Here is a 27135-nt window from a genome sequence, read left to right on the forward strand (position 1 = left end):
GTTCTTCAATGTACAGTGATTGGATTGCATAACCAGTACCATGTCAATAACTTCTGATGAAAGTTCATGTGTTTTTCAAATACTCCATCAGTGCTTCTAGGGGAGGAACTTTTTTATTCCATGTAAATTTACCTCTTTTGAAAATTAGAGGGCTGATAGCCATGACACAGTCCTCATACTAAAATGAGATTTAATTACAATTCAGATTAAGAAATGAGGCACTGGATTTGTAGCAACGTGGGTGGACCTAGAGATTATCAGACTAAGTGAAGTAACTCAGAGAAAGACAAATAGCATATGATATCACTTATATGTGGAATCTAAAAAATGATACAAATGAATTTATTTACAAAATTAAAAGACTCACAGACATAGAAAACAAACTTATGGTTACTAAAGGGGAAGGAGAGGGGGATAAATTAGGAGTTTGGGATTAGCAGATACACATTACTATATATAAAATTGATAACCAACACGGACTTACTGTGTAGCACAGGGAACTATACTCAATATTTTGTAATAACCTATAAGGGAAAAGAATCTGAAAAGGAATACACACACACACACACACACACACACACACACTAAAATTACAATGAGAATTGTTGTATTTTTTTGGCTGTAATTTATGCAATTGCTTTTTGTGATTTTTTAGAAAAGGAGGCACCTGTGTTACTTCATTATTGTAAAATTTTCTTAACCAAAATTTGGTGAATTTTAGTAGTCAGTCTACCTCACTTTTTGCTTATGATTCTAAATTGTTTTAAGTTGTGTTTACAGTATGTTCTTGTCCTTTAACTTGGTGAATGTAGTAAAATTCTCTCCCATCCCCCCCAAAATATATATGAATCACTTTGCTGTACACTAGAAACTAACACAACATCGTAAATCAACTATACTTCAATTAAAAAAAAAAAGAAATGAGGCACTGGTATTCAGAATTTGACATATTTCTTTTACTCTTTTCTACCCCTCTATTCCCTTCTCTGCCAAATTTGTAATCTCTAGCACATGTTTCTTTATACAGACTGCCAGGTCAACATATTATTATGGAAATAAGAGAAAGAAATGCTTACCAATTTTTAATGCATCCTATGATAAAACCACAATGATAAAGTTAATATTTGGGGACAAACAGAGTTATCTTTGTGGAACACAGATCTGATCAGATCATTTTCTGTTTCTAACACGTTAGTGGCTCGTACAACAATGTTTTTAAAACTTTCAACATAGGAAGACCACTTAATGAGCATTTGGCACAAGTGTGGACTAGGAATTGTAAGATATTCATTATAATTTTTAGAATAGGAAAAAATTATTTTATTTTTTTAAATAAGTAAATTTTTACAAAAGAGAGCAGTGTTGTTTAAAAAAAAGATTTTGAAATATTTTTCCAACCACTTTGGAAAAAAATATTTTTAAATGTATAATAAGGATGATGACAATGACACTGCTAATTTTTTAAGGTTTTACCAATGAGAGGGATGAAACTGTTTGCACTCTTTCACAGAGGTATCTATATCTGACTTGATGACAAACAGCTTAAGCTGTGGGTCTTATTCCACATCCAATTGGTTTCTTTTCTTAGCATTTTTATTACTCAGCAGAAAGAAATATTAATGTCATAAAACTAAGTTGTCAAGAATGGCAGTAGAGATTATTCCATTCAGGACCAACTACTGAGGTACAAAGAGAGTAGTAAAACACAAAAGGCGGGCTTCCCTGGTGGCGCAGTGGTTGAGAGTCCGCCTGCCGATGCAGGGGACACGGGTTTGTGCCCCTGTCCGGGAAGATCCCACATGCCACGGAGCGGCTGGACCCGTGAGCCATGGCCGCTGAGCCTGCGCTCCGCAACGGGAGAGGCCACAACAGTGAGAGGCCCGCGTACCGAAAAAAAAAAAAAAAAAGGAATTAAAAGATTTAAGCTTCTGGTGTGTAAATACTCTACCAAGGGAAGAAGAGTAAAATTAAACAACGACCCTAAATATCAGATTGGGGTGCTTATTAGGCAACTCTAGATTCTTGCCTCTATACAAAAAAAAAAAAAAAGTAAAACTTAGGTTTTTGAAGGCATAGTGTGCCCTTCAAAGTAAGTTATATTTAAAATGATTTAATGCTCTAGCAGGAAAATGATTCAGGTTAAAGTACATCTAGCTCTTAAATGATAAAAGTCACCCAAGAGCTAACCTGGATTGCTTGAGTCTGGGAAAAAACGTACAAAAAACAAGTCAGAAAAATAAGTCAACCTTGAAACAGCTTTCCCGGTAAGTTACACTTAGGTCTAAAAACTTAATTAATGGGTGTTTAAAAGCACACTGCTTGAATGAGGAGGCATATAAATGAATGTATTTAGCTCATTTTCCTTTATGGAAACCACTTTCTAATTTTTTTCTAAAAATCGCATGATGCTTAAAACTGGAAAACCCCTTAAAATACAAGAAAAGAAACTCCAATTTGAGAATAATGTTTATTTCAATCCCTAACCAATATGCCATTAGACATTTCCCTGGGGAGCTGAACAGTAACTGATTAAGTGAATTAGTTAAACACTAACAAAGACACAAGGGGAAAGAGGATAGAAGGAAACCTCGTGCACCCTGAAGTACTGCTTTAGCGATAACCACAGCTGCATGAGGGCTCACTTATTGGCAGCAGCCTAAAGAAAGAAATAAGCACTCAAAGAAATGGAGCAGGGCTATTGGTACGTATCAGAGGACTTGAAAATAGTTCCATTTTTAGAATGTATTTCAGTTTTTACAGGGATATATTGTATTTTTGCAAGGCTAAAAGCACGTGTACAAAAAAGTCAACACTCGACCTAGCACACATCAGCAGATATTCATCCTGCAATCTTTTAAACTGTACCTTCATTCAACAGCAAGTACTAAGGGTCTATTATGAGCCACTTCTCACTTCCATACCTGCACCCTTTTCCCTTCTTGTACTGGTTCATCCATTCCAGATCTCCCAATAAGCCATGAACCCTTTCACATTCCATTCATCTCTACGTTTGAGAATACATTACAGTTGAAGCCCCAATAATTAGTCAACATTTTTAGGACCTTTCTATATATCAACTTGTGCCTCCATTTTGCTTCCCCACTTACCGAAACCCAGTGGCTGAAAAGCAAATGCTTTCCCCCCCCCCCCCCGCCCCGGCCACACCGCCCTGCGGCTTACGGTATTGAACCCAGGACCACAGCAATGAAATAACAGAGTCCTGACCACTGGACCGCCAGGGGATTGCCCTGAAAAGCAAATGTCTTCCTATGTAAGCCCTGGAGAATGTCACAGGACCATGTTATGTTTTAATATACTACCTTAGTACGGCCCCAGGACACTTATTCAGGGTGACTATTCCATTGATACACATCTGTACAGCCATACTGGTTGTTAAACAGTGAAATACCTGTGGCTGTAGATAAATAACTACTCTTTCCCAAGGACTCTCCTCCCCCACAACCATCCCCCCCAAGGCTCCTGAACTTTCCCATGATGCAGCAGCTGGAACACTAGGAGGCTCCAGAACACTACCCGCAGCTATATCTGACATCCAATCTGACGGGTCAGTGCCTGTGTTGTTTTGACTGTCACCCTGCACCCATTTCATTTAAGGACTGACTGCTTGGTTCCTGCTCACAGCACGTTAAAATGTGAAGCTAAGAGGCAGGAAGGACAACAAAGAGGAAACTCTCTATCCCAGCTCTGCTGAGCTAGACAATCAGAGAGGTGGTGAGAGAGGTGGGGAACGGGACTGCAAAAACAATAATGAATCTATGATATGTACTATTAAAATGAAGTGTGAGGGCCATGAGAAGTATATAGGAAGGTGGGGCATGGGAGAAAGGGATAGGGAAAAGGCTTTCGAGATATGCGTGAATCTAGATTCTTATACCACCTTCAGACTCCTTGGTTCCCATTGGATACAGCTCTGCCCCCACTGGGTTGTAGACATTTGCTTGACAGTGTACCTTTTGTGCCTTCTATTCCCAGCATCTACTCTAATGAGGAAGTTCCCCACCCAAATCACTTTCATTACCAGTGGAGCCAGGGTGCTAATTGCCAGAGTTACCAGTGTTAGGAAAAATAGCTTGAGGAGTATGGCTTGATATCTGCAGACCCCCACTGTACAAAATCAATGTAGAAATAGAAGTAGAGGGGATAGGTTTGACAATGTTGCTGAGAGGGTTGTCCACATAAAGAAAATAGCCCTCTGCTCCATTACTTGTTTTTCATTCCTTCCTTCTCAAATTTATACATAAAAGGGACTGACAAGAAGACTGGTAAATGTAATGGGTAGGGAAACCCTGCTCTAAAATGCACATTCCATACCAGAGTATTGAGAAAGCTTTTGGCTAGCACGATCCTGTGTGACTACTTGTGCTTATTATTTTAGAAGCAGCATTTCTCCAGTTCTTCTATATTGAGTCTGCATTGGTTTCTCTCTATTAATCTCCAAAAGGAAGTTGGGGAAAAAAGATTAGCAACTATTCTTTAGCAGGAGAAAAAACTTCAAGAGAGGAAATACCAAGTAGGAGATTCTTCTTGGATTCATGGGAATAGTGTGATGTCATGGACAAAAAAAAAAACAAAACAGTTAAACACACACACACACACACACACACACACACACACACATAACCTAGGAATTGCTCTTAAGGAAACACTTGTACCTGTGCACACCAATGTATGTATGCTATTCACTGCAGCACTGGAAACAATGAAAGAGTCCAGTAATGGGGGAATAGCATAAGGATAGAAGTAGACTGATGTGTACTGAAATAGAAAAATCTCCCAAACTTACTATGTGATAAAAGCAAGTTACAAAATAATAAGTAGATTTTTTTAAAAAATTAAAGTGTGTGTCTCTGTGTTAACTTGATAGAAAAAGAATTGAAAGGGTCATAACTGAGTTATTTTGAAGGGTTATCTCTGGAGTGGGAAGTAGTGAGGGAACTTTCACATTTTATATACATGTGTATTGTTTGAATCTTTAACAGTGACGTGTATTTATGTGTTATATAAGTGTTTCTAAAAATAAAAATAATGATAATGCAGCTAGAAGAGTAGAGACAAGACATTGCAAAGGGAAGACTTCCATTCTGAGAGGCAGACCACTGGGGTATTTAGAAACAAAGCAGGTGACAGTTTCTGTAGAACACTAGGAGGAAAGCACCAAGAGGAAGATGACTTAACTAAATTTTTACATGGAAGTCAATGGGAGGACTTCCCTGGTGACACAGTGCGGTTAAGAATCCTCCTGCCAATGCAAGGGACACAGGTTCCATCCCTGGTCTGGGAAAATCCCACATGCCATGGAGCAACTAAGCCCGTGCGCCACAACTACTGAGCCTGTGCTCTAGAGCCTGTGAGCCACCACTACTGAGCCCACGTGCCACAACTGCTTAAGCCCACACACCTAGAGCCTGTGCTCCGCAACAAGAGAAGCCACCGCAATGAGAAGCCCGCACACTGCAACGAAGAGTAGCCCCCACTTGCCGTAACTAGAGAAAGCCCACGCACAGCAATGAAGACCCAATGCAGAAAGGAAAGAAAGAGGGGAGGGGAGGGGAGGGAAGGGAAGGGAAGGAAGGAAGGAAGGAAGTCTTTGTGATCAGATCCATTGTCCAGCAGTGAGAAGATACAGATTCCAACCCTAGCTCCATAACTCACTAACTGTGTCACCCTGGGCAACTGTCTTGATCTCTGTGGGTTTCAGGTTCCCCACCGTAAAAATGAGGGCATATCAGCATGTATGATTTTTACGGTCCTTTCCAACTCTCGTACTCTATAATTTTAGCAATGATTATTTGTGGGTTATTCGTACATTGTGTTGAATGACTTCTGAGAAGACATTAGCTTTGAGGAATTCCAAATGGTATTTTGATTGCAGAGTTATCACAGAATACCCTTCTGGCAAGATCAATAAATGGTACTACCAATCCTTAGGAAAGTAAGATTCAGCTGAGAGATGAAGTAGAGCACAACCTGGGACCCAACACTTCCAGTCTGTGCCTAACTAGAACTATACCAACATGGCCACGGTACCTCTGGAGTACCTGCTAGCCACAGACCCCGGAAACACCCAGCACACACTCCTGAAACATCACAGCAACCCTCTCATCTACCACATATTGCCATAAATTGGAACAAGGTGAGGTTCATAATAATCCACTCAGGATTTATTAGAGGCCAAACGCCCTCTAATTTTTTTCTCCCTTTGAGAGGGGACCAAAGTGGTCTCACTAATTAGAAAATAAACGGGGAGCTTCCAGATTCAGCTCTGGCAAGTAAAAAGCTCAGAAATTGTCTTGCTGTATACTTGAAACTAATACAACATTATAAATTAACTATACTTCAATTAAAAAAACAAAAAAGTTGTTGCTCCCATTCGTACAGCAAGAAAAAGCTAGACAAACTAAAAAATCAATAACTTTTCTTAGACCCACCGGAGAATTGCTGCAAGGGAAACTCTTACCCCCAAATCTGAAGAGACAGGCTTATCCAAAAAGACACAGAGAGATCTGCTTACCTGGAGTAGAAACTGCTAGAACCATAACTGGTAGGGCTACTTAAAGGCAACTTTGATGAATTGCTGAAGGCTGTGTGTGGACTTGTGTGAGAGTAAGGATCTCCTGAGCCTATACTTCGGTGGCTTTTATCTCCAGGAACCCTACCAAGTTCTCAAAATGAAGAGCTAAGAAACATGTCCTCCTAGCTCAGAGGAGAAGTGAAGAGCTATCATTGTGAAATAGGCCAGACCTGTCTCTGTAACAAAGGCCTATGCTCCAGGGGAAAATACTTTGCCTGAGCCTTATCCCAGTTGGGGGAAGGGCATTCTTCCCTCTCCAGCCCTAACCCGTCTCACTTAAGGGAAAAAAAGCAAAGTCAGTAGGGGTCTGGGCTTCCTGGAAATGGGCTGGGAATGCTGAGGTCAGAGACAGGAGTAGGGGGCAGGGAGAACAAAAAGCTATAACACCGGATTACACTTTGTGAAGGTTAAAGACACAAGACACAGGTCCAACAGACAATGCAATTTAATCAGAAGATTATAAAATAACCTGCTCCCCCATACCATACAACCACACCAATGGGGCTCCCATATCTTAATAACAGTGGATTACAGCTGCAAGACACAGAATCTCTTTCAAGGAATTGTACTTAAGGAAACTCAAAATCAAGAGAGAAGACAAAAACAAGGACACTACAGGAATTTAACCCCTGGCACTAATAATTACACCAAACATTAAACAAAGCCCAACTCCTAGCCAGTTTAACATAAATCTTAACACAAGGGAATTAAACTAGAAACCAGTAACAGAAAAATAGCTGGAAAATGACTAAATACCTGGAAATTAAGCAACATACTTCCAAATAACCCATGGGTCAAAGAAGTCTGAAGACAAATTTTAAAACATTTTGAAGTAAATGAAAATGAAAATACAACATAACAAAATTTGTGGGATACAGCAAAAAGCAGTACTTAGAAATTTATAATATTAAATGTGTATATTAGAAAAGAAGAGCTAAAATCAAAAGATCTGAACATCACCAGAGAAAACATACAGATGGCAAATAGCAAATGAAAAGATGCTCAACATCATTTGTCATTAGGGTAATGCAAATTAACAACAAGTTCCCACTACACACCTATTAGAATGGCTAAAACCTAAAACACTGACAATACCAATTGCTCACAAGGATGTGGAATTACAGGAACTCTCATTCATTGCTGCTGGGAATACAAGATGGTACAGCCACTTTAGAAGACAGTTAGGCAATTTCTTATAAAACCAAACATAGTCTTACCATATAATCCAGAAATTGCATTTATATATTTACCCAACTGACTTGAAAACTTAACGCCCACAGGAAAAACTACACACAGATGTTTGTAGCATCTTTAGTCATAATTGCCAAAAGTTGGAAGAAACCAAGATGTCCTATAGTAGGTAGGTGAATGAATAGACAAACTGTGGTATATCCAGACAATGGAATATTATTTAGGGATGAAAAGGAACGAGCTATCAATCCACACAAAGACATGAAAGAACCTTAAATGCATACTGCTAAGTGAAGGAAGCCAATCTGAAAAGTCTATGTACTGTATGATTCCATTTATAAAGACATTCTGGAAAAGACAAATTTATAAAGATGAAAACGGATCAATGGTTGCCAGGGACTCAGAAGAAAGGATGCTGAATAGGTAAGACACAGGAGATTTTTTAGGGCAGTGAAACTATTCTGCATGATACTGTAATAGTGGATACATGTCACTATGCATTTGCCAAAATCTATAGAGTTTTACAGCACAAAGAGTGAACCTTAATGTATGCAATTAAAAAGAAAATCTCAGGATGGAATGCAGAATGTGGCAAAAGAATCCAATTATATCACAAATTTGTGAAACAGCCTCACTAAAGGAAAAAGATGCTGACCCAAGTAACTGGAAATGAGTGGAGTTTGTAAGACTAAAGGTAAAAGAATTTTGTATAAGCACTTTACTGTAGTTGATAAAGTAGTTTCCCACAGAGGGTATGGGTTAACAATTTGAAACCATGCACATACACTGGAAATGAACAGTTAAATATTGGATGGTGGATGGTGGGAGCCACGTTTCTCACTACCTGGAGGGGAAGGTTACAGACAAGCAAGGGGAGGAGGCAAGAATGATCCATGTGGTAACGGATTACAGTTAGAGACACCAGTATGATCTCATATTTAGCTTAATATAGATGCAGATAGTTACATACAGATAATCTATTTACAGGTATGTGTAAATACATGGGTCAGAATACACATATATTTATATTTCCTTACTGAGAGGACCTAGAAGCAACAACGCCCCAACAGAAAAAAGCACACCTCCTGCCCAGATCTTGCTTTCTAATACCAATCTCCGCTGAAAGGAACTAGGGCTCCTTGGAGAAATGGCTGATTCTAGGACTGAGGCAGGAAGTATATAACATGGGCCTGGAGCATATTGTAGTACCAGAAAGTAAATAAGTGCTTAAGAAACCTGCACAGTGACAGGGATACATCAAAGGGAGACAGAGCCAATTGAAAGAGCTCCAAATGCAAAGTTAGAAAAATTTGAATAAAATAAAGTAATAATGGATTATAGCCCAAAGTATTAAACAGATGAGTCCCTACTGATATAAATAAGTGAATGAATAAATAACTGAGAATAGAGAAATCTCCAATGAAGAACAATTCCAAATAGTGTTTGTAGATACTTCACCCTCAAGGAGGTAGAGAATAACTTCCTTATTCTTAAGTGTCAGCTACGCAGTGACTTCCTTAATCAAAGAACACATTATGGAAAGGATGAAAAAAGAGTAACTTCACAGGGGAGAAAACTGACAAACACTACCTCAGCCACGTGATCAAGGTGAACATCAGCAGTGATGAGTCATATTGATGGTATATACCTTTGATATGATGTGGTAAGAATGACACTTTACCTCTAGTCTTCCCCCAAGCCCCAGTCCAATTATGAGAAAAACATCAAACAAATCCCAACTTAGCAACATTCTACAAATACCTGGCCAGTAATCCTCAAAACTGTCAAAGGTCACCAAATACAAAGAAAGTCTAAGAAACCAACACAGCCAAGAGGAGCCCGAGGAGACACGACAACTAAATGTAATGCGGTGTCCTGGATAGGACATTCGGTAAAAACTCAGTAGACCTGAATAAAACATATACTTAAGACAAAAATATAAATATATAAATGGGGGAGAGATTAGAGGGCATACATTCTGAAATCTGACCGGGTATTTTCCCATTAAAGAACCTAAAGGAAGCCTTTAAAGCCTATGGACCATAACCATAGGCCTCATTTTATGGGGTCAGCATATTAAAACAGGTGAGGTTTATGGCCCCACGGAGCTTTTGATAAGGGCTACTTTTTCTTTTTTTCAAGCTCAAAAAGCAGCGATAACAATTGCCATTCTCCTAGGCTAAGCGTTTAGGGAAGTTTGAATATTATGAGGGTGACGGTTCCCAAATTCCCTTTCCTTCTCCTCCTGGCACCATCCACACAAATGAGTCAGTTTGGGAGAGCCTAACTGAGATGATGAAGGGAGGATTCTCCATGAGCTGAAGCCTAAGATGTTTTCTGTTTCTCTCTGAAGGAATACTATGATCTTTCTTTACAGCGGGGCAGAACAAACAGAACTGTTTCACAGCTTCCATGGTGGATTTCATGCACCGTCATGTTTTTCATTTTAAAAGATGTTTCCCTTCCCTGGGACATCGGGAGGTTATGCTGAGGCTGGCAGGGGTGGTCTGGGCATGTTCTCACACGTGAGAGGGAAATGGCCTGCTCATACTCCACCTGGGCTTTGAAGTCATCTGTGTCTCTTCTGGTTTATTCTCCATGTCTAATTGGTCCTATTGATCCCCACTCTGAAATTTCTCCAGAACTTATTCTTTCCCCCTCTCCATTTCCTGCTGTCCTAATTCAGGCCTTTGCTCTTTTGCCTAGATTGTTCAAAACTAACAGTTTAACTGGTCTTCCAGTCTCCAGCATACTCTTCCCCTGAACCTATCTTCCACACTGCCATAATTCTCTAAAACACCAATCTGATCACATCATTCCTCTGCTTTTAAATCATTTGGTGACTCCTTGGTTACAAGATGAGGTCCAAAAGCACAGACAATCTGGACCCCACCTAGATTTCTAACTAGATCACCCAGCCTATATCCTGCTCCAACTCTCACCATCCCCACCCTTGGAGTCTCAGGCCTCAGACATACAGACTCTGTTTCTTGAGCAGAGGACGCTCTCTCATGCTGCTATGTGCCTTTACCTGTGCTGCTCTTTCTGCCAGGAATGTCTCCTCATTCTACAGTTAGGGAGTAGCAGCAAGGCATGCTAGGTAGAAAGACAAGGAAGCGAGGGGGAAAAGAGAATCGAAGAACGTTACCAAAACAACACAGTTCGTATCTGGGTGTTCCATAAATGAATGAATCGCTGAATTGCTGACCAGGAGTTCCAGGCTGCGGAGGCAGGCAAGTGAGAACAGATGGACTATGAGAATAGCTCTGAATTTCTTCCTGTTACTCAAACCCTTTTTCTATTTGCCTCCTCCTCCCCTTCTTTCAGATCTCTGTGTTTATGTTTCTTCTAATTTACAGACTACTATAACACTACCTCAGATGCATTTAACCATGACATGCATAATTTATTTATTCATTACTCATAAATCAATCCCTCCAGCCATCTGGAAAACAAGGACCACTTCTACTGCCTTTCAAGCTCCTTTTAACTAATCTTTTTAGTACGTGCCATTGTGCCTGGTACAAAGTGTAATATTTTATGCACAGTTTCACCACCAAATACCAAGGACTTTATGACCTTTTTTTTCTGTTGTTGTGTTCACTAGGAAATCCCATGTGAAAACATTAAATAAAATAAGAACAATTAAAAAGCAAAGCAAGAAAATTATAACACTACGGAGTATTGTAAGTGGACTGATTTTTGTGTGTGGCTCATGGAAAACAGCCTCATTATTATACGGTCAGACGTTGGAAGCCACAAGTAGTAATTCTCCTGTAAAGGCTAGTGATAAGTGATGAAGGACTACTCACCTAAAACTATATTCCACAATCATAAGCAATGTCAAAATCTTGTCTGCCTCAGTTTTCTAGTTTATTAAATAGGAATAATGGATACTTGCCCCAATCACCTACCCAGAGCAACGTGAACACAGAAAAACTACTTTGGTCATACAGATGCCATATGAAATCATTTTTCATTAGAAGCAATGATGGTAACTATGCTAAACCACTCTGGTTTAGCCAGAAGGCTTAAGTAGAGGTAGCCAGTTTAAGCTAATGGATACCCTAACTGACCACTTCACTAGAGCCAGTAATTGGTATGACTGACTCACTGTGGTTGTAAGTACTCATAAATGGACATGACACACACATGTCCCTTTTATATTAGTAGGCAAATAGGAAAACCCACTAAATACCAAACCATGAGTACCTTTCTTTTATGAACTTTAAATTCAGGGGCTCTCTTCTACTGTCACTGCCCTGAGGTACCTTTACCAGGCAAATTTCTTGTTATCCTTTTGAACCTGTGGTTTTCTTACCTGTATATTCATCCCAAGTTGGGCACCTCCCCTCAGAGGAGCCTTCCCTGACCTTTCCAACTATTGTGGTATTCCCCAGTTATCATCTATTATCATTCAGTTTATTTCCATCCTCAAACTTATCACAATGTGTAATTAACTAGAGAATCTGTTTATTTACCCAACTAGATCTAAATTCCAGATCAGCTTGCATCTTATCTATGTTAATCCTGCCACTGTATTCCCAGTGCCTATAGCAGTACCTGGTTCATACCAGGTGCTCGAAAAGTATTTGTTGAATGAGTATGTGAAGGAGTTTTGTCCTCACAGTGACAATAAGGTTAATTCAAACTTCTCAGCATGACATTCAGGCCCCAATTTACTTATTTGGGCTTATATTCTGTCTTTTTATACCTCTGTATATTATGCCTGTTGCTATCTCTGTAAAAGCTTGCTTTCTGCCTCAAATGCTCTTCCTCCTACCAAATAATTTACCTTTCAAGGCCCTCCTCAAACACACCTTTTCTGTGAAATTTTTTCCAATCCTACACACACACACACACACACACACACAGAGAGAGAGAGAGAGAGAGAGAGAGAGAGAGAGAGAATGCGTCCTCTGCTAAGTCCTTGTAATATAGGGTTATAATAGACATAATAATGCTGATGATTATGATAGCTAACATTTTATTGAGCATTAACTCTATGCTGGGTACATAAGCACTTTATATGTTATTATCTCATTTAATCCTGAAAACAACTCTTAAGAGGTAGGTAGGTAGGTAGGTACTATCATAAGTACTTATGTGTCTGTTAGGCTAGCTAGAATCAACTTCATGAAGGCAGGGATGGTGCCTTAAAGCCTTGCTAATTCCCAGAACCTAGCAAAATATCTGTAATGTCATAGGCCCTTAATACAAATTTGCTAAATAATGAATTCTGACAGTAGTTTCTTGTCCCCTGATTTCACTTTGAGAATGGCAATCCCAATCACTTAAAGAACCAGACAATAAAGTATATAAATTTAATCTTAAAGTGATACAGTCCTTTCTAATTACAACAAGAAACTCAGAAGTCATAAAAGGGTTATATACCTAGCTATACAAAAATTTTAAAATATTTGTAGATTAAAAAAAACAAAGTTAACAAAAGCAAACCAGAAATAGAAAATATACATATTCAACCTACATTAGACAAAAGATTAATAATAATAATATAAAGGGCTCTTATAAAAAAATAAGAAAAGGGCTTCCCTGGTGGCACAGTGGTTGAGCGTCCGCCTGCCGATGCAGGGGACACGGGTTCGTGCCCTGGTCCGGGAAGATCCCACATGCCGTGGAGCGGCTGGGCCCGTGAGCCATGGCCGCTGAGCCTGCGCGTCCGGAGCCTGTGCTCTGCAATGGTAGAGGCCACAACAGTGAGAGGCCTGCATACCGCAACAACAAAAAAAAAGTGTGAGAGAAAATAAGAAAAGATAATCAGCCCATTAGAAAAATAGGAACATCATATGAACAAGAAACTTCCAGGAAAATGAATTTTTTTTGGCCAGACCGCACAGCTTGTGGGGTTTTAGTTCCCTGACCAGGGATTGAACTCAAGCCCTCGGCAGTGACAGTGCAAAGTCCTAACCACTGGACCACCAGGGAATTCCCCAGAAAAAGAAATTTAAATGGTTAATAAACATGAAAATATGCTCAAGCTCATTAATTTTAAAAATTGAAAATTAAAACAATAATAGGGATGTATTTATTTATTTATCATATTGTAAAGATGAAAAAGGAATTATAATATTTAGCACCAGCAAGGCTGGTGAAAGGGAAAATAAGCACTCTTACACACTCATGCTACAGAAATGCTCTCATACACTTAAAAGATACACACACACACACACACACACACACACACACGCACATGGTTGTCCATTGTGGCATTGTTTGTAATAGCAAGAGATTGGAAGCAACTGAAATGTGCAACAATAGAAGCTTGGTTAAGTAAACTATGGTACAGCTATACCATGAAATTGTATGCAGCCAATGAAGAGAATGATGTTACTGCATAACCAAATAATAGATAAGGGGAATTCTCATTTTATAAATATATTCCAGATAATAAGAAAACAATTATAAAAAGGGGAAAGGATTTGAACAGACACTTCATCGAAGAGGATATAAGGTTGGCAGATGAGCACATGAAATGATGTTCAACATCATAAACCGTTAGGGAAATGAAATTAAAACCATGATGAGATAACACTACATAGCTGTTAGAACGGTTAAAATTAAAATTACTGAAAATATTAAGAGCAGAACAAGTGGAAGAACTACCATACATGGCTAGTTCAGATGCAAAATGGTACAGCCACTCTGAAAAATGGTTTGGCAGTTACTTACAAAGTTCAGCATACATTTATCACACAATCCAGTGATCCCACTCCGGGGTATACTACTCAGCAAGAGAAAGGAATGAACAACTTAAATGAATCTCCAAGGCATTAAGCTGAGTGAATGAAGTCAGTCTCAAAAGTTGAAACTATGTGACTCCATGTATATGACATTCTCAGAAAGGAAAAACTATGGGACAGAGAACAAATCAGTGGTTACCAGGGCTTGGGGGTCAGGGAGGACTGACTGCAAAGGGTAATAAGAAGGAATGCTTTGGGGGTGTTGAACTGTTCTTATCCTGTCAGTGGTGGTGATTACAAGTATCTACACATGTGTTAAAATTCATAGGACTGTGTGCCAGGAGATAAATAAATGTTATTGTATGTACATTGGAAATAATTTTTAAAAAGATAAATTGTCATCAGCAGTAATGATACCTTCTATTTCTCCATCTAAGGGAGGAACATCATCTCTCATGGAGAAATCCATAGCTGTCCCTGGTATGTCCATCAAGTCCTCATCACTGGAGCTGCTCTGGAAGCTATTGAAACTCCCCTGCTGAAAGCCTCTGTTATCCATGGCTCCTGTACAGAAAAAAAAACAGGAGGCTTATTACAATGATTTCCAAGCCCCTTACCACTTATTCTTTTTTTATTGTGGTAAATACACATAACATAAAATTTACCATTTAAACCATTTTAAACTGGCAATTCAGTAGCATTTAGCACATTTACAATGATGTGCAATCATCACTATCCATTTCCAGAAATTTTTCATTATCTCAAACAGAAACTTGCTACCCAGTAAACATAACTCCCCATCTCCCTCCCACCCCAGCCCTTTATAACCTCTATTCTCTTTCTGTGTCTGTGATTTGCTGATTCTGGATATTTCATATAAATGTAATCATATAAGATGTGGGCTTTTGTGTCTGGCTTCTTTCACTTCTCATAATTTTCTCAAGGCTCATCCATGCTGTAGCATGTATCAGTATGACATTCCTTTTTAGAACTGAATAACACCCATTGTATGGATATACCACATTTTATTTATTCATTTATCAGTTGATGGACATTTGGGTAGTTTTCACCTTTTGGGTTACCACTTATTCGTATGTCCTCTTTCGTGCTCTTATTTTGACAGTATAGACACACAAACTACTTAGCATAGTCAGTTACCCTCCAGATATAACATACCACTACCCTTACAATGTAGTTGATATTGGTTTTTTGAGAACCACTGCAAATAAGCAAATCAAATGAGGACATGCATACAAAACTCATGGGAGTTCACAATAAAAATCTGAAATAAAAACTAGACAGCAGTATTCAGAAATGTGCTAGCCATCTGGGAGTGGAAAAATATTATTTTATGCCTCCGGCTCTCCCAGAGTTCTTAACACAATATAGATGCACAGAAATACTGGGAAAAAGAGGCATGCTGTGCTGTTCAATGTTGTTCTCTGCTCAAGAATTTAATATTAAAGATGAAACACTTTCCACATCCCAAGTGGGAATCTTCAGATCATAAAATTTTATTCAAAAAAATCTTAGTATATTGATCATTTAAAAAAAAAAAAACAGCATTACAGCCAACTTTATCTAGCCCTGCACCACCATCACCCCAGTTTTTGATGAAATCTTGATCAAGTTTCATAGCCAGCAAAGTTCTATTCGATTAGGCAAATAATACTATTTTTTAAAATTTCATTCATTCATTCATTCATTTTATTTTTGGCTGCATTGGGTCTTTGTTGCTGTGTGCAGGCTTTCTCTAGTTGCAGTGAGCGGGGGTGCCTCTTCGTCGTGGTGTGTGGGCTTCTCATTGTGGTGGCTTCTCTTGTTCTGGAGCACGGGCTTCAGGCGTGCGGGCTTCAGAAGTTGTGGCAAGCGGGCTCGGTAGTTGTGGCTCATGGGCTCCAGACACAGGCTCAGTAGTTGTGGTGCACAGGCTTAGCTGCTCTATGGCACGTGGGATCTTCCCGGACCAGGGCTCGAACCCGTGTCCCCTGCATTGGCAGGCGGATTCTTAACCACTGCACCACCAGGGAAGCCCTAAATAATACTCTTTTAAGAAACTTCTTACTCTGGGTTATCAGAATTATGTGCAAGAATGTGGTAAATACCAAATATGTTCAATTAAACTTTAGGGGGACTTCCTTGGTGGTCCAGTGGTTAAGACTCTGTGCTCCCAATGCAGGGAGCCCGGGTTTGATCCCTGGTCGGGGAACTAAGATCCCACATACTGCAACTGGAGAGCCCGTACGCCACAACTAGAGAAGCCCGTGCACTGCAATGATGACCCTGAGCAGCCATAGTTAATTAATTAATTAATTTAAAATTAATTAATTAAATGTTAGGCCTAAAAAAATTGGAATCACAGCAGTTAAATTAAATATTTTAAACATTGAGCATAAAGGAGAAATAAGCAACATTTACCAGGACTTCAATTAATTTTCAGGCCCTGGGCCATGCGCTTAAAGTGAACGCTTTCACTTAATTTTTCCAGCGTTCCTAAGCTGTGGCATTAGCACTCCTAGTGCAGATGAGGAAACCAAAGCTCAGAGAGACTAAGTAACTTGCCCAGTTAGTGTTTTTAAAAGACGGTAAGCTCCAAATCATGTGTTCAATTTCACAACATCTCACTTATGATAAAGAGGTCAGCCTGAAGGAGGAGGTCAGCATGAGTGACATTTATGAACCACCTATTATGTATGAAGCATTGTGGGATAGTGGGACAGATACAGAAATGATGCTGGGTAGGCCAGATGAGATGAAGATTGAGAGGCAAAGACTTGGGAGTTATCAACATCAAGGTGATGACTGAAATCAAGAGAACAGATATTCTAAGGGAAATCTGCCATTCACTTATGGATAAGGATGAATATAAATAAAAGAAACACATTCTCAACAACATTCTTTAGTATACACCAATAGCTTGAACTCTGTGCAGACATGAATCTAAACAACAGGTTCTCCAGGAATATTACCATGCTTCCATGGTGACATATGGTCAGGTGGAGACGGTAGGGTCATTTACCCAGAGGTACTAATAATTTAGAAAATTATCTATCATAAAACCATTCCCTCAGCTACAAAACCTCTAACCTTCCTATGTGGATCAAATGTTTCCTAGGATACTAAGAATCCATGCTTTGCATCTTCAGCCCAGCTCCCTCGCTGCCAGCCAATCCTTCATCCTCGCTAGACTCTTCCTCCTGCTCTATCCTGCTTCCTTCACGCCCCTTCTCTGAGCACACCTGCAAAAATGCACTTACACGAATTCCTCTGAATTATGATTCTAAGCAAGAGGGTGAAAAAGCGGACTCTGCCGCTGCTTCCAAGTCTAACCTGACTACCACGGATCCTTAGCAGGTTTTTCCTATTACCAACGACACACAGGAAATTCTGAATCTCTCAGTCTTCCCTCCTGTCATCCAGGAAGAAGTGTCTTTAATCTTTATTTAAGAAAAAAATTAGTCTCTCTATTTTGTTCTTGATCTGACTGAGATAGCAGATCCTTACCTGCCTTACTCTGAGTTACTTTATCTTATCCTTTAAGGAAACCTACTATCTCTAGCCCTCATCTCTATCTCAAGCTCCAGTCCTTAATTCCCAAGAATTCCATTTGACACTTCTGTTGCTGCTTCAAACTCAACAGGATGAAAATGAAAAACAAGCAGAAATAACATTAGCCTAAACACAAATAACAAAATCCAAACAAAGCATGTTTCCTGCCCTCACCCCTCACATCAACTTTCCCTTTTAAATGTAGGTGGCATCAGAGTCAATAGTTGCACTTAATATTTGTCTAACTCTGGGATTTACTACGTTCAACGAACCTATAAAAGCAATCTCAAAAGTAGGTATTCCAGGTTTCTAGAAATCTTAACGGAAAACGAGCACCATTTTAGCTGATGAGAAGAACTTGAGAGATTTTCTTTCTGTTTAAATTCATCCAACGCCTGTGAATTCCAGTGACTAGCACTGAAAGTAGGCAAGAAAATTTGCAAAATGATGCAGAATCCTTTCCCTCTCTCTTCACTGGTTATGTGCTTCATTCAGGAAATGATTTAAAATACACAGTTTCAGCAACTCTACATTAGCCACACAAATCATAGGAAGAAAAAGTATGGGGAGTCCAAAAATAATTTATATTTGGCTTTGGAATATGTCCTGTAGTCATATTTTCAGAAGGTGTACCTATTGTTCTGGGAATTCATTAAAACAAAGTAATGACGCTACAAGATGAAGACTCAACAAAGGAGAAGCTGGAAAACTCTTCCGTTTCCCCATTAGGACCTTACAAACTCCTTCCTGTAACCCACTGACACAGAACAACCCAGCTAAATTGAGCTGCCTCATTTCAAACATTTCATGGAACAGTTATCTGGTTCAGTGTTTGGGTTATAAAGTGCTTCCTTAAGAAGTACATAGAAATAAAGGGCCAACAAAAGAAAATTAGAAGCAGCAAGCAGATCAAGCAAAACAGATGCAACAAACTGGAGTTCAACAAAGAAAAAGAACATAATCAGTAAAACTCAAAGTGATATTTTGCCCGTGGATAATCCATTCTGGTAGTAGTTGGTTTTATTTTGCAGATATAAAAAAGTTCCAGACAAAAAGTTAAAGCAGCAGAATAATGAGAAAATAATTTAAAGTTCCTCCAAGTTGAGATTTGATCCTGCATTTAGTTGAACTCCAAGCCTATTGCTCTTTCCATAACACTCTGGGGCTTCCCTATGACATGTCAGTCCAGAGAATGGCACATCTGGAATAAATCAAACCTCTAGATGGTCACAAGCCTGAGGTCAGCCGGAATTTAGGGTAGACCAGGAACAAAGTAACAGGATTTATTATCCCAACTAGTGGATTACTATAGGGCTCGTCATACAAGGAAGGGTTATGGGGGGAGGGCAAACAGGGAAAAATGTTTGGTTGATATCTGCATTACATAGCTGACACTTTCAGTGCCTTTTGTCACCTTCTTGCTTAAAATCATAAGCTGGTTCCCCATTGCCTTTTGGGTCAAGTTTACATTTCTTTGTATGGTATTCAGAGCCCTATCAAATCTAGATCCCATCTACCCAGACAGACTTATCTCCTGCCATAGATTTGTTATACTCCACATAGGCCATGTACTTTAACACCTCCATACCTTTGCTCAGGCCATATATTCTATCTGAAATCCCACCCAGCCCCCATCCTCTTTTTAGCCTGGTGAAATCCCCTTCAATCCATCTCGGGCCAGCTCATACAAGCTTTTCCTCAACACCCCCTTTGTTCAGACATCTATGCTGATTGCATAATCTCTTCCACTTGAGTCTTGTGACTACACCGTATCCTTCTCATTTTTGTGGTCTTAACAACTCTAGTGTTGTTCCAGAGAAGGTATTCAATAAATGCTTATTGAGGAAGATTCTAGTTGGGGAGGAATGGTTAATAGCCAGTCAACATATTTACATAGCCAATACTCAATAAATCTATGCCTTGCACTATGAGGGTAGAGGATTAAGGATACAAAAAACATCTGTTACCCTGTCACTGCTCTCAAGAATTTATTATCTAGTTGGGGAGGAAACTTCCACATAATGTAATTATACAACAGCTAAGTGTTAAACTGCTAGAATAAAAGTGAAACTGGCATTTAGAAAATGGAAGGGAGATTGTAAGCTAGAGAAGCCTTCATGGAGGAAAGAAGGTATTCGAGGACCAGGAAACAAAATGGCCAAAGGCTTGAGATGAGAATGAGGCTGGCATCTGTGCTTGACTAGAGGACAGGGTAGCTGTATGTGAGCAAATGGTTGGGAAGCCAATGGAGTCACTGTAGTTTTTGAGGAGCAACATGATAAAAACATAACTTTAGGAGGTAAGTGTGGCAGCAGTGGACTGGAAGAGAGAGGATGAAAAGGCTAGGAAGGCAGTTCACCACTTCCAGTTTCAACGTAGGTCATTTAGGATGGAGGAAGAAGGGGGAAAAGGGGAGGAGGAGTGCATATTCCCAACAGCTGTACTGAAAGAGCCAGGTGGGGATGGGGTGGGATGGTGCTAATTTGTGGTATGGCATACTAGCATCTTGTTTAACTAGTGACAGCAACACATGTTGGTACAAACAAATTAATACCTCCATCTCAACTAGCCCATTTGGCAAAAGCAAATGTATAAACCAATGGGCAGGCTGATACACACAACCCTTCAAATAAAAATATAAAGTATGTCACATATTCCAATGCTAACAAACACAAAGAAGCAATAAACTTTTCTATTTCTTATTTTGGTTCAAGAACGATAACTGTTGACCTGCACATGGCATTCCATGTACGTAATATGCCAGATACCACAAATGTGGAAAAGGGAGGATGCAAAAGGAAAAAAGGGTAAGAGAGGCATTATACAACCTACCAAGATACAAGTATTGTCTTATCATTTAAAAGAAAGAACATTAAGTCAATCCTAAGTATAACATTGAAGGTGACAAGAACTGGCACATACATAAAATCACCCTTTTTCTACCCACTATACTTTGAGCTACTTGAGGACAGGGTACCTTAAATCTGTATTCCTAAGTGCCTGACACAAAGAGAGCTCAGTAAATAATCTAGATTATACTCCGATTCCAGTTTTAGTTACTTTATTTTGAGAGGCAGAAATGAAATGCAAATCTTGGACAGTAGTCTCTGAGGTGCCTTATTTCAGAGGTTTGGGCCAATCCTAACCCAAGTCACCTTCTCTACCTGTCAAAATTTCAAGTAAAAAGTTCCAGGAGGAAATAACAATGCTTCTTCTCACAGTGTGGTCTTCATCTGGGAGTCATCCTCACAGACAAGTAGGGGTTATGAGAAAAAACAGAACTCAGAGCAGGCAGTACGAGAACAGCAGTTCTCAAATTTTTTGGTCTCAGGATCCCTTTAGTCCTCAAAATTATTGAGGGACCTAAAGAGCTTGTATTTATAGGGGTTCTATCTATAGATATTTACTGAATTAGAAATCAAACCCCAGAAATGTTCAAAATAAATATTTATTAATGTATTTAAATATAATAATACTCATCCCATTATATGTTTATGTTAACTTTTGGAAAAAAAATCTATATTTTCCAAAAAAAATTAGTGAGAGGCATTTTGCAAATCTTTTTATTTTTTAATTTTTTAGATTTTTAAATTTTTTATTCTTACTTTTATTTATTTATTGGCCTCACCACGCTGCTTGCAAGATCTTAGTTACCTGACCAGGGTTCGAACCCGGGCCCCCTGCAGTGGAAGCTCAGAGTCCTAACCACTGGACCACCAGAGAATTCCCACAAATCTTTTTAATGTCTGCCTTAAGAGGACACATATTCCATTAGCCATCAGAGCAATGACATCAGCACCTGTCATACAGCCTCTAGAAAACTCCACTGCATATTCATGAGAAAATGAGAATGAAAAAGGCAAAGAAAATCTTAATATTAATATGAAAATAGTTTTGATTTTGCAGACCCCATGACAGGGTCTCAGGAAGCACAGACCACTCTTTGAGAATTGTTAAAGGAGAGAAAGAACACAGAATGGAGAAACCATACTTGGGCAACACTCATGACTGGTAAGAAGGAGGAAGAGGACAAACCAGTCAGATGAGACCGTGTTGACAGATGAAGGAAGTGGAAGTGAAGCAAACTAATATTTCCTATAAATATTTTTCCAAAGGAGAAATAGCCTTGATATATAAAGAGATTGTTCAAATCATTAAAACTGAATCCCAACAGATGAAAGGGCAAAAGATATTGGTAAGTAGATAATTTATTAAAGAAAACGGGGAAAGGGGTTTTAAAAATTCAGAGAAATTAAAATTGAAACAATAATATGCTATTGTCCCTTAGCATTTCTTTGGTTTTATCTCAGAAATTCTTTCTTTCTTTCCTTCTTTCTTTTTTTTGGCTGTGCCACATAGATTGTGGGATCTTAGTTCCCCAACCAGGGATCGAACCCAGGCCCCTGCAGTGAAAGTGCCAAGTCCTAACCACTAGACCACCAGGGAATTCCCTCAGAGATTCTTCAAATATGGTAACACTCTGATAGAAAGGCTTTCAAGAGTGACAAATAAGATGGCTAGAGAAGCACCCTGAAGTTCAAGGACAAGAGCCTGCCAGGCCTGACAAAGACACCACTCATATTTTATAGATCACTTTCACTTTGGAATATATGAGTAAAACACCAAAATAAACTTTAAGAAACTGAAATATAGCATTACATTGAAAGATTTGCCTACTATAAATAAGGAGAGTTTATTCCAAGAACACAAGACTGATATCACAAGGGAAATTGTCGACATCATTTATCAGACTAACAGATAAAATTTTAAAAGCCATAATTATCTCAACAGATGTCAAGAACAGATTTTAAAAGTTTATATTTATTCCAGATTAAAATATTTTAAAAATATTCCAGGTGGAAAATTTGTTTCTTGACATGATACAGAAAATTTAAATTAAAACCAAGAAGCAAAATCTCATTCCCCTTAATACAGGAAGATAATGATGCCTCCTGTTGCCTATTATATTTAACATGGTAAAAGAAAACTTTAAGAGGAAAAAAGTGAAGAATGCATATAGGAAAGGAAGAAATATATTTTGATGTTTGGATTGCATGAATACATATCTATACAGCTCTAAAAATATTAACTAAAAATAACTAAAGGTAATAAATGAATTCAGAAATTATAAGGCAAATAGACAAAAAAACAACTGCATTCCCATGTACTATCACAGAACTAGAAAATACAATAATTTATTTATGATAGAGACATACACTTGAAACACAATATTACTGTAAAATTTATAAAATCCAAGTAGGAGGAAAAAAAGAATGACATAAATCAACAAAGAAGTATCATGCTCATGGATAGAAAGTCTAAATATAGCAAGAACAAAACAGACACCAATCTGAATTGTATTACAACTATATATTAATCTAGAGTCCCTATGGCATCCTTTAGATAACTTGAAAGATTGATAGTGAACTTTACCTGGAAGAATAAGTAGGCAAGGATACTAGTGTATATATTTTCTTAAGTAAATATGGCAAACATAATCTGTCAGATTTTAATCTTCTACAAAGAAACAATCATCAAAACCTTATGGCACTGGATTAAGAATAGAGATTCTAGCAGTGGACATGCACTATTTTACGAACTTAATAGCTGATAAACCAGAAGCAACACAACTATAAGGAAAGGATCAACCACTTTTTAGTAAATAGTTGAGGGATTGCTAGATATCAAAATGGAAAACAATGTACAATTACAACATATACCACATTGTGATAAATTCCAAATGGGTTTTTTTAGGGTTGATTTTTAAAATAACACAGAATAGTATATTCATTCCAGATGTGGTGGACAGGCAAAGTTATTTCTGACCATGGACACATACAAAATGGATTAATTAATATGTAGTAAAATAAATAACATTTTGCATCAGGGAATGTATGTAATAAAATGAAGTGAAAAGAACAGAGGAACAAATCTGTGTCATCATTGATAAAGGTAATAAAAAAGGTGGATGCACATATTCAAGTAAAGATTAAAGGAGGATTTCTGGTCAAGAATGTAATAAGGAGCTTGGAAGTTCTCATTCTCATCCTCACAATGAGAAAAAACTGAACAAACTGAAAATCAACAACTCTCCTTAGATCCATCAGAGAACTCAGATTACAGGACAAACTACTGTCTCCAAACTTAGGGAGACAGACAGGCGGATACAGAGAATCATAGCTTACACTAGCGGAACCCTCTTTGAGAACCAGTGCCAGGGTAGGAGAACCTAAACTGTAATTGAAGAATAGCTAGAGGCTTAGTGTGGACAAATTTGAGAGTTAAGAACTCGAAAAGGCCCAGTGAAGACCAGAGAAAAATCCCCTCGTGCTTCCAGTAGGGGCAGGAAAATGAACAGGGCATTCTCTTCTTTTTACAAGGCTGGTCCTCAGGAGAAACTATTTTACCAACGCCTAACCAACTTAGCGGAAAGGAAAACTGAAGTCTAGCTCCCTCCAGCCTTCCTGTCTCACATAAAGGAGAAAAAACAAAAGAAAATAAAACTGAGAAGCACCTGTGAAGTTCACAGTCAAGGGGGCACAGGCTTGCTAAAAGACTGAAACCTAATCATAGGACTATAGAACACATCCCTTCCTCCATGCCTTACTAACACATCAACAGGGCTCATGAATAACAATAGGAGAATATAACTATAAGAACTGCAAAACCCAAATACATATGAGGGACAAAAACAAAGACATTAGAGAAAATTTTAGCCTCTGACACATACAGATACAGCAAACAGTAAACATATCCTAACCCCCATCCAGATAAACATAAAATCTCACACTAAAGGCCTATTTACTTTAGTTATTTTTACCCAGTATATCATTGTTCAGCTTTCAAAAAAAATTCCAAGGCATACTAAAAGACCAGGAAAAAAAAACAAAAACAGCATGTAGAGACAGAGCAAGCATCAGAACCAGAGTCAGATGTGGAAGGAATGTTGGAATTTTCAGAACAGCAATTTAAAGTAACTATGATTAATATTCTAAGGGCCTTGGAAAAGGTGGACAACATGCAAGAACAGATGGGTAATGTAAACAGAGAGATGGAAACTAAAAGAAAAAATCAAAAGGAAATACTAGAAATGAAAAATGCTGTAAAAAAAAAGGTGAAGAATGTCTTTGATAGATGCATCAACAGACTGAACACAGCAGAGGAAAAGGATCAGCAAGTTTGAAGAAATGTCAATAGAAACTTCTAAAACTGAAATGCCAAGAGAAAAGAAGAATGAAAAGAATATCAAGAGCTGTGGGACAATTACAAAAGGTGTAACATACACATAACGGCAATAACAAGAAGAAATGCTGCAAAAGAAATATTTGAAGCAATAATAATGAAGCAATAATGAAGCAATAAAAACCACAGGTCCAGAAAGCTCAGAGAACATGAAGGAGGATAAATATATACATACATACATACTACAACTAGGCATATAATACCCAAACTGCAGAAAATCAAAGTCTTGAAAGTAGCCAGAGGAATAAACACCTTACCTATAGAAGAGCAAAGATAAGAAATACACCAGACTTCTCTTCAGAAACCATGCAATCAAGAAGAGAGAAGAGTGAAAAATATGAAGTATTGAAAAAAACCACGGATCAAGAATTCTGAATCCAGAGAAATTATCCTTCAAAACTGAATGAGAAATAAAGACTTTTCTCAGAAAAGCAAAAATTGAGGTAATTTGTCAGGAAATGTTAAAAGATATTCTTTAGAAAAAAGAAAAATGATAGAGGTCAGAAACTCATATCTATGTAAAGAAAGGAAGAGTGCTAGAGAAAGAATAAAGTAAAATAAAATATTTTTTAATTCTTAATTGAGCTACAGACAACAGTTTGTGCAAAATAATAACAGCAACAATATTCAGTGATGATATCTTATGGATAAGTGAAATGAAAGACAGGAATATTATAAGGGACAGAGGGAGGAAGTGGGAATACTCTGAAAATAAGGTACTTGCATTATTACTCATTAAGTAGAATTGTGTTATTTGAAAGAAGACTTAGATTAGCTGTAAATGTATATTGCAAACATAAGGGCAACCACTAAAAAAAGTAAAAAGATAAAAAGGAAAGGAAAAAGTATGATTAATATGCTAAGAAAGGAGGAAAAATGGACTCACACAAAATGTTCAATTAAAACTAGAAGGCAAAGAAAGAGTGGAAGATAAAATAAGAAAACAACAAGGGCAACAAATAGGAAACAGTAACAAATATGGCAGATAATGTGGACTCAACATATCAGTAATCACTTTACACATCAATAGTCTATTAAATATACCAATTAAAAGGCAGAGACTGCCATAGTGGATAAAAATACAACACCCAACTATGTTGTCTATAAGAAACCATGCTAACACTAATTAAAAGGAAGCTAGAGTAGCTATATTAATTTCAGAAAAAGCTAACTTCAGAGCAAGGCAAATTATCAGGGATAAAGAGGTACATTACAAAATGATAAAGGGGTCAATTCTCTAAGAAGCCATAGGAATCCTTAATGTGTATGTGCCTAACAACAGAGCATAAAAATACATGAGGCGAAAACTGACAGAATGGCAAAGAGAAACAGATGAACCCACCATTATAGTTGGAGACTTCAACAGCCCTCTACTGGAAATGGACAGATCCAGAACCAGAAAATCAGTAAATACATAGCTGAACTAAATAGCATCAACCAACTGAATCAAGTTGGCAAATATAGAATCCTTCATCTAACAGCAGCAGCAGAATACACTTTTTTTTTTTACACTTTCTTCTTAAGCTCACATGGATCATTCACAAAGACAGATGACATTCTGGGCCCTGAAATACACCTTAACAATTAAAAAAAAAACAGAAATCATGCAAAGTTTGCTCTCAGATCGTAATGGAATTAAACTAGAAATCAACAACAGAAAGGTAGCTGGAAAAACCGAAAATACTTAGAGATTAAAGGACACACTTCTAAATAACACATGGGTCAAAGAATAAGTCACAAGAGAAATTAAACATTTTGAAGTAAATGAAAATTTAAAATCAAAATTTGTGAGAAGCAGCAAAACCAGCACTTAGAGGGAAATTTATAGCATTCAATGCATATATTAGAAAAGAAGAAAGG

At 38.2% G+C, this 27135-nt stretch overlaps 1 protein-coding gene across 3 annotated transcripts in view; it reads right to left on the minus strand.

Moving 5' to 3' along the window:
• CLCN5 (chloride voltage-gated channel 5) overlaps positions 1-27135 on the minus strand; it is a 159441-nt gene that overhangs the window by 31473 nt on the left and 100833 nt on the right. For all 3 annotated transcript variants that reach the window (XR_009560730.1, XM_030846651.2, XM_060292499.1), the window contains one exon: positions 14902-15048. Coding sequence is in view for 2 of the 3 variants with exons in the window: in XM_030846651.2 (XP_030702511.1) it covers positions 14902-15048 (147 nt within the window). In the remaining variant the exon portion in view is untranslated. The remainder of the gene's footprint in view (positions 1-14901; positions 15049-27135) is intronic.

The sequence above is a fragment of the Globicephala melas genome, chromosome X (assembly GCF_963455315.2).
Source record: "Globicephala melas chromosome X, mGloMel1.2, whole genome shotgun sequence".
NCBI lineage: Eukaryota > Metazoa > Chordata > Mammalia > Artiodactyla > Delphinidae > Globicephala > Globicephala melas.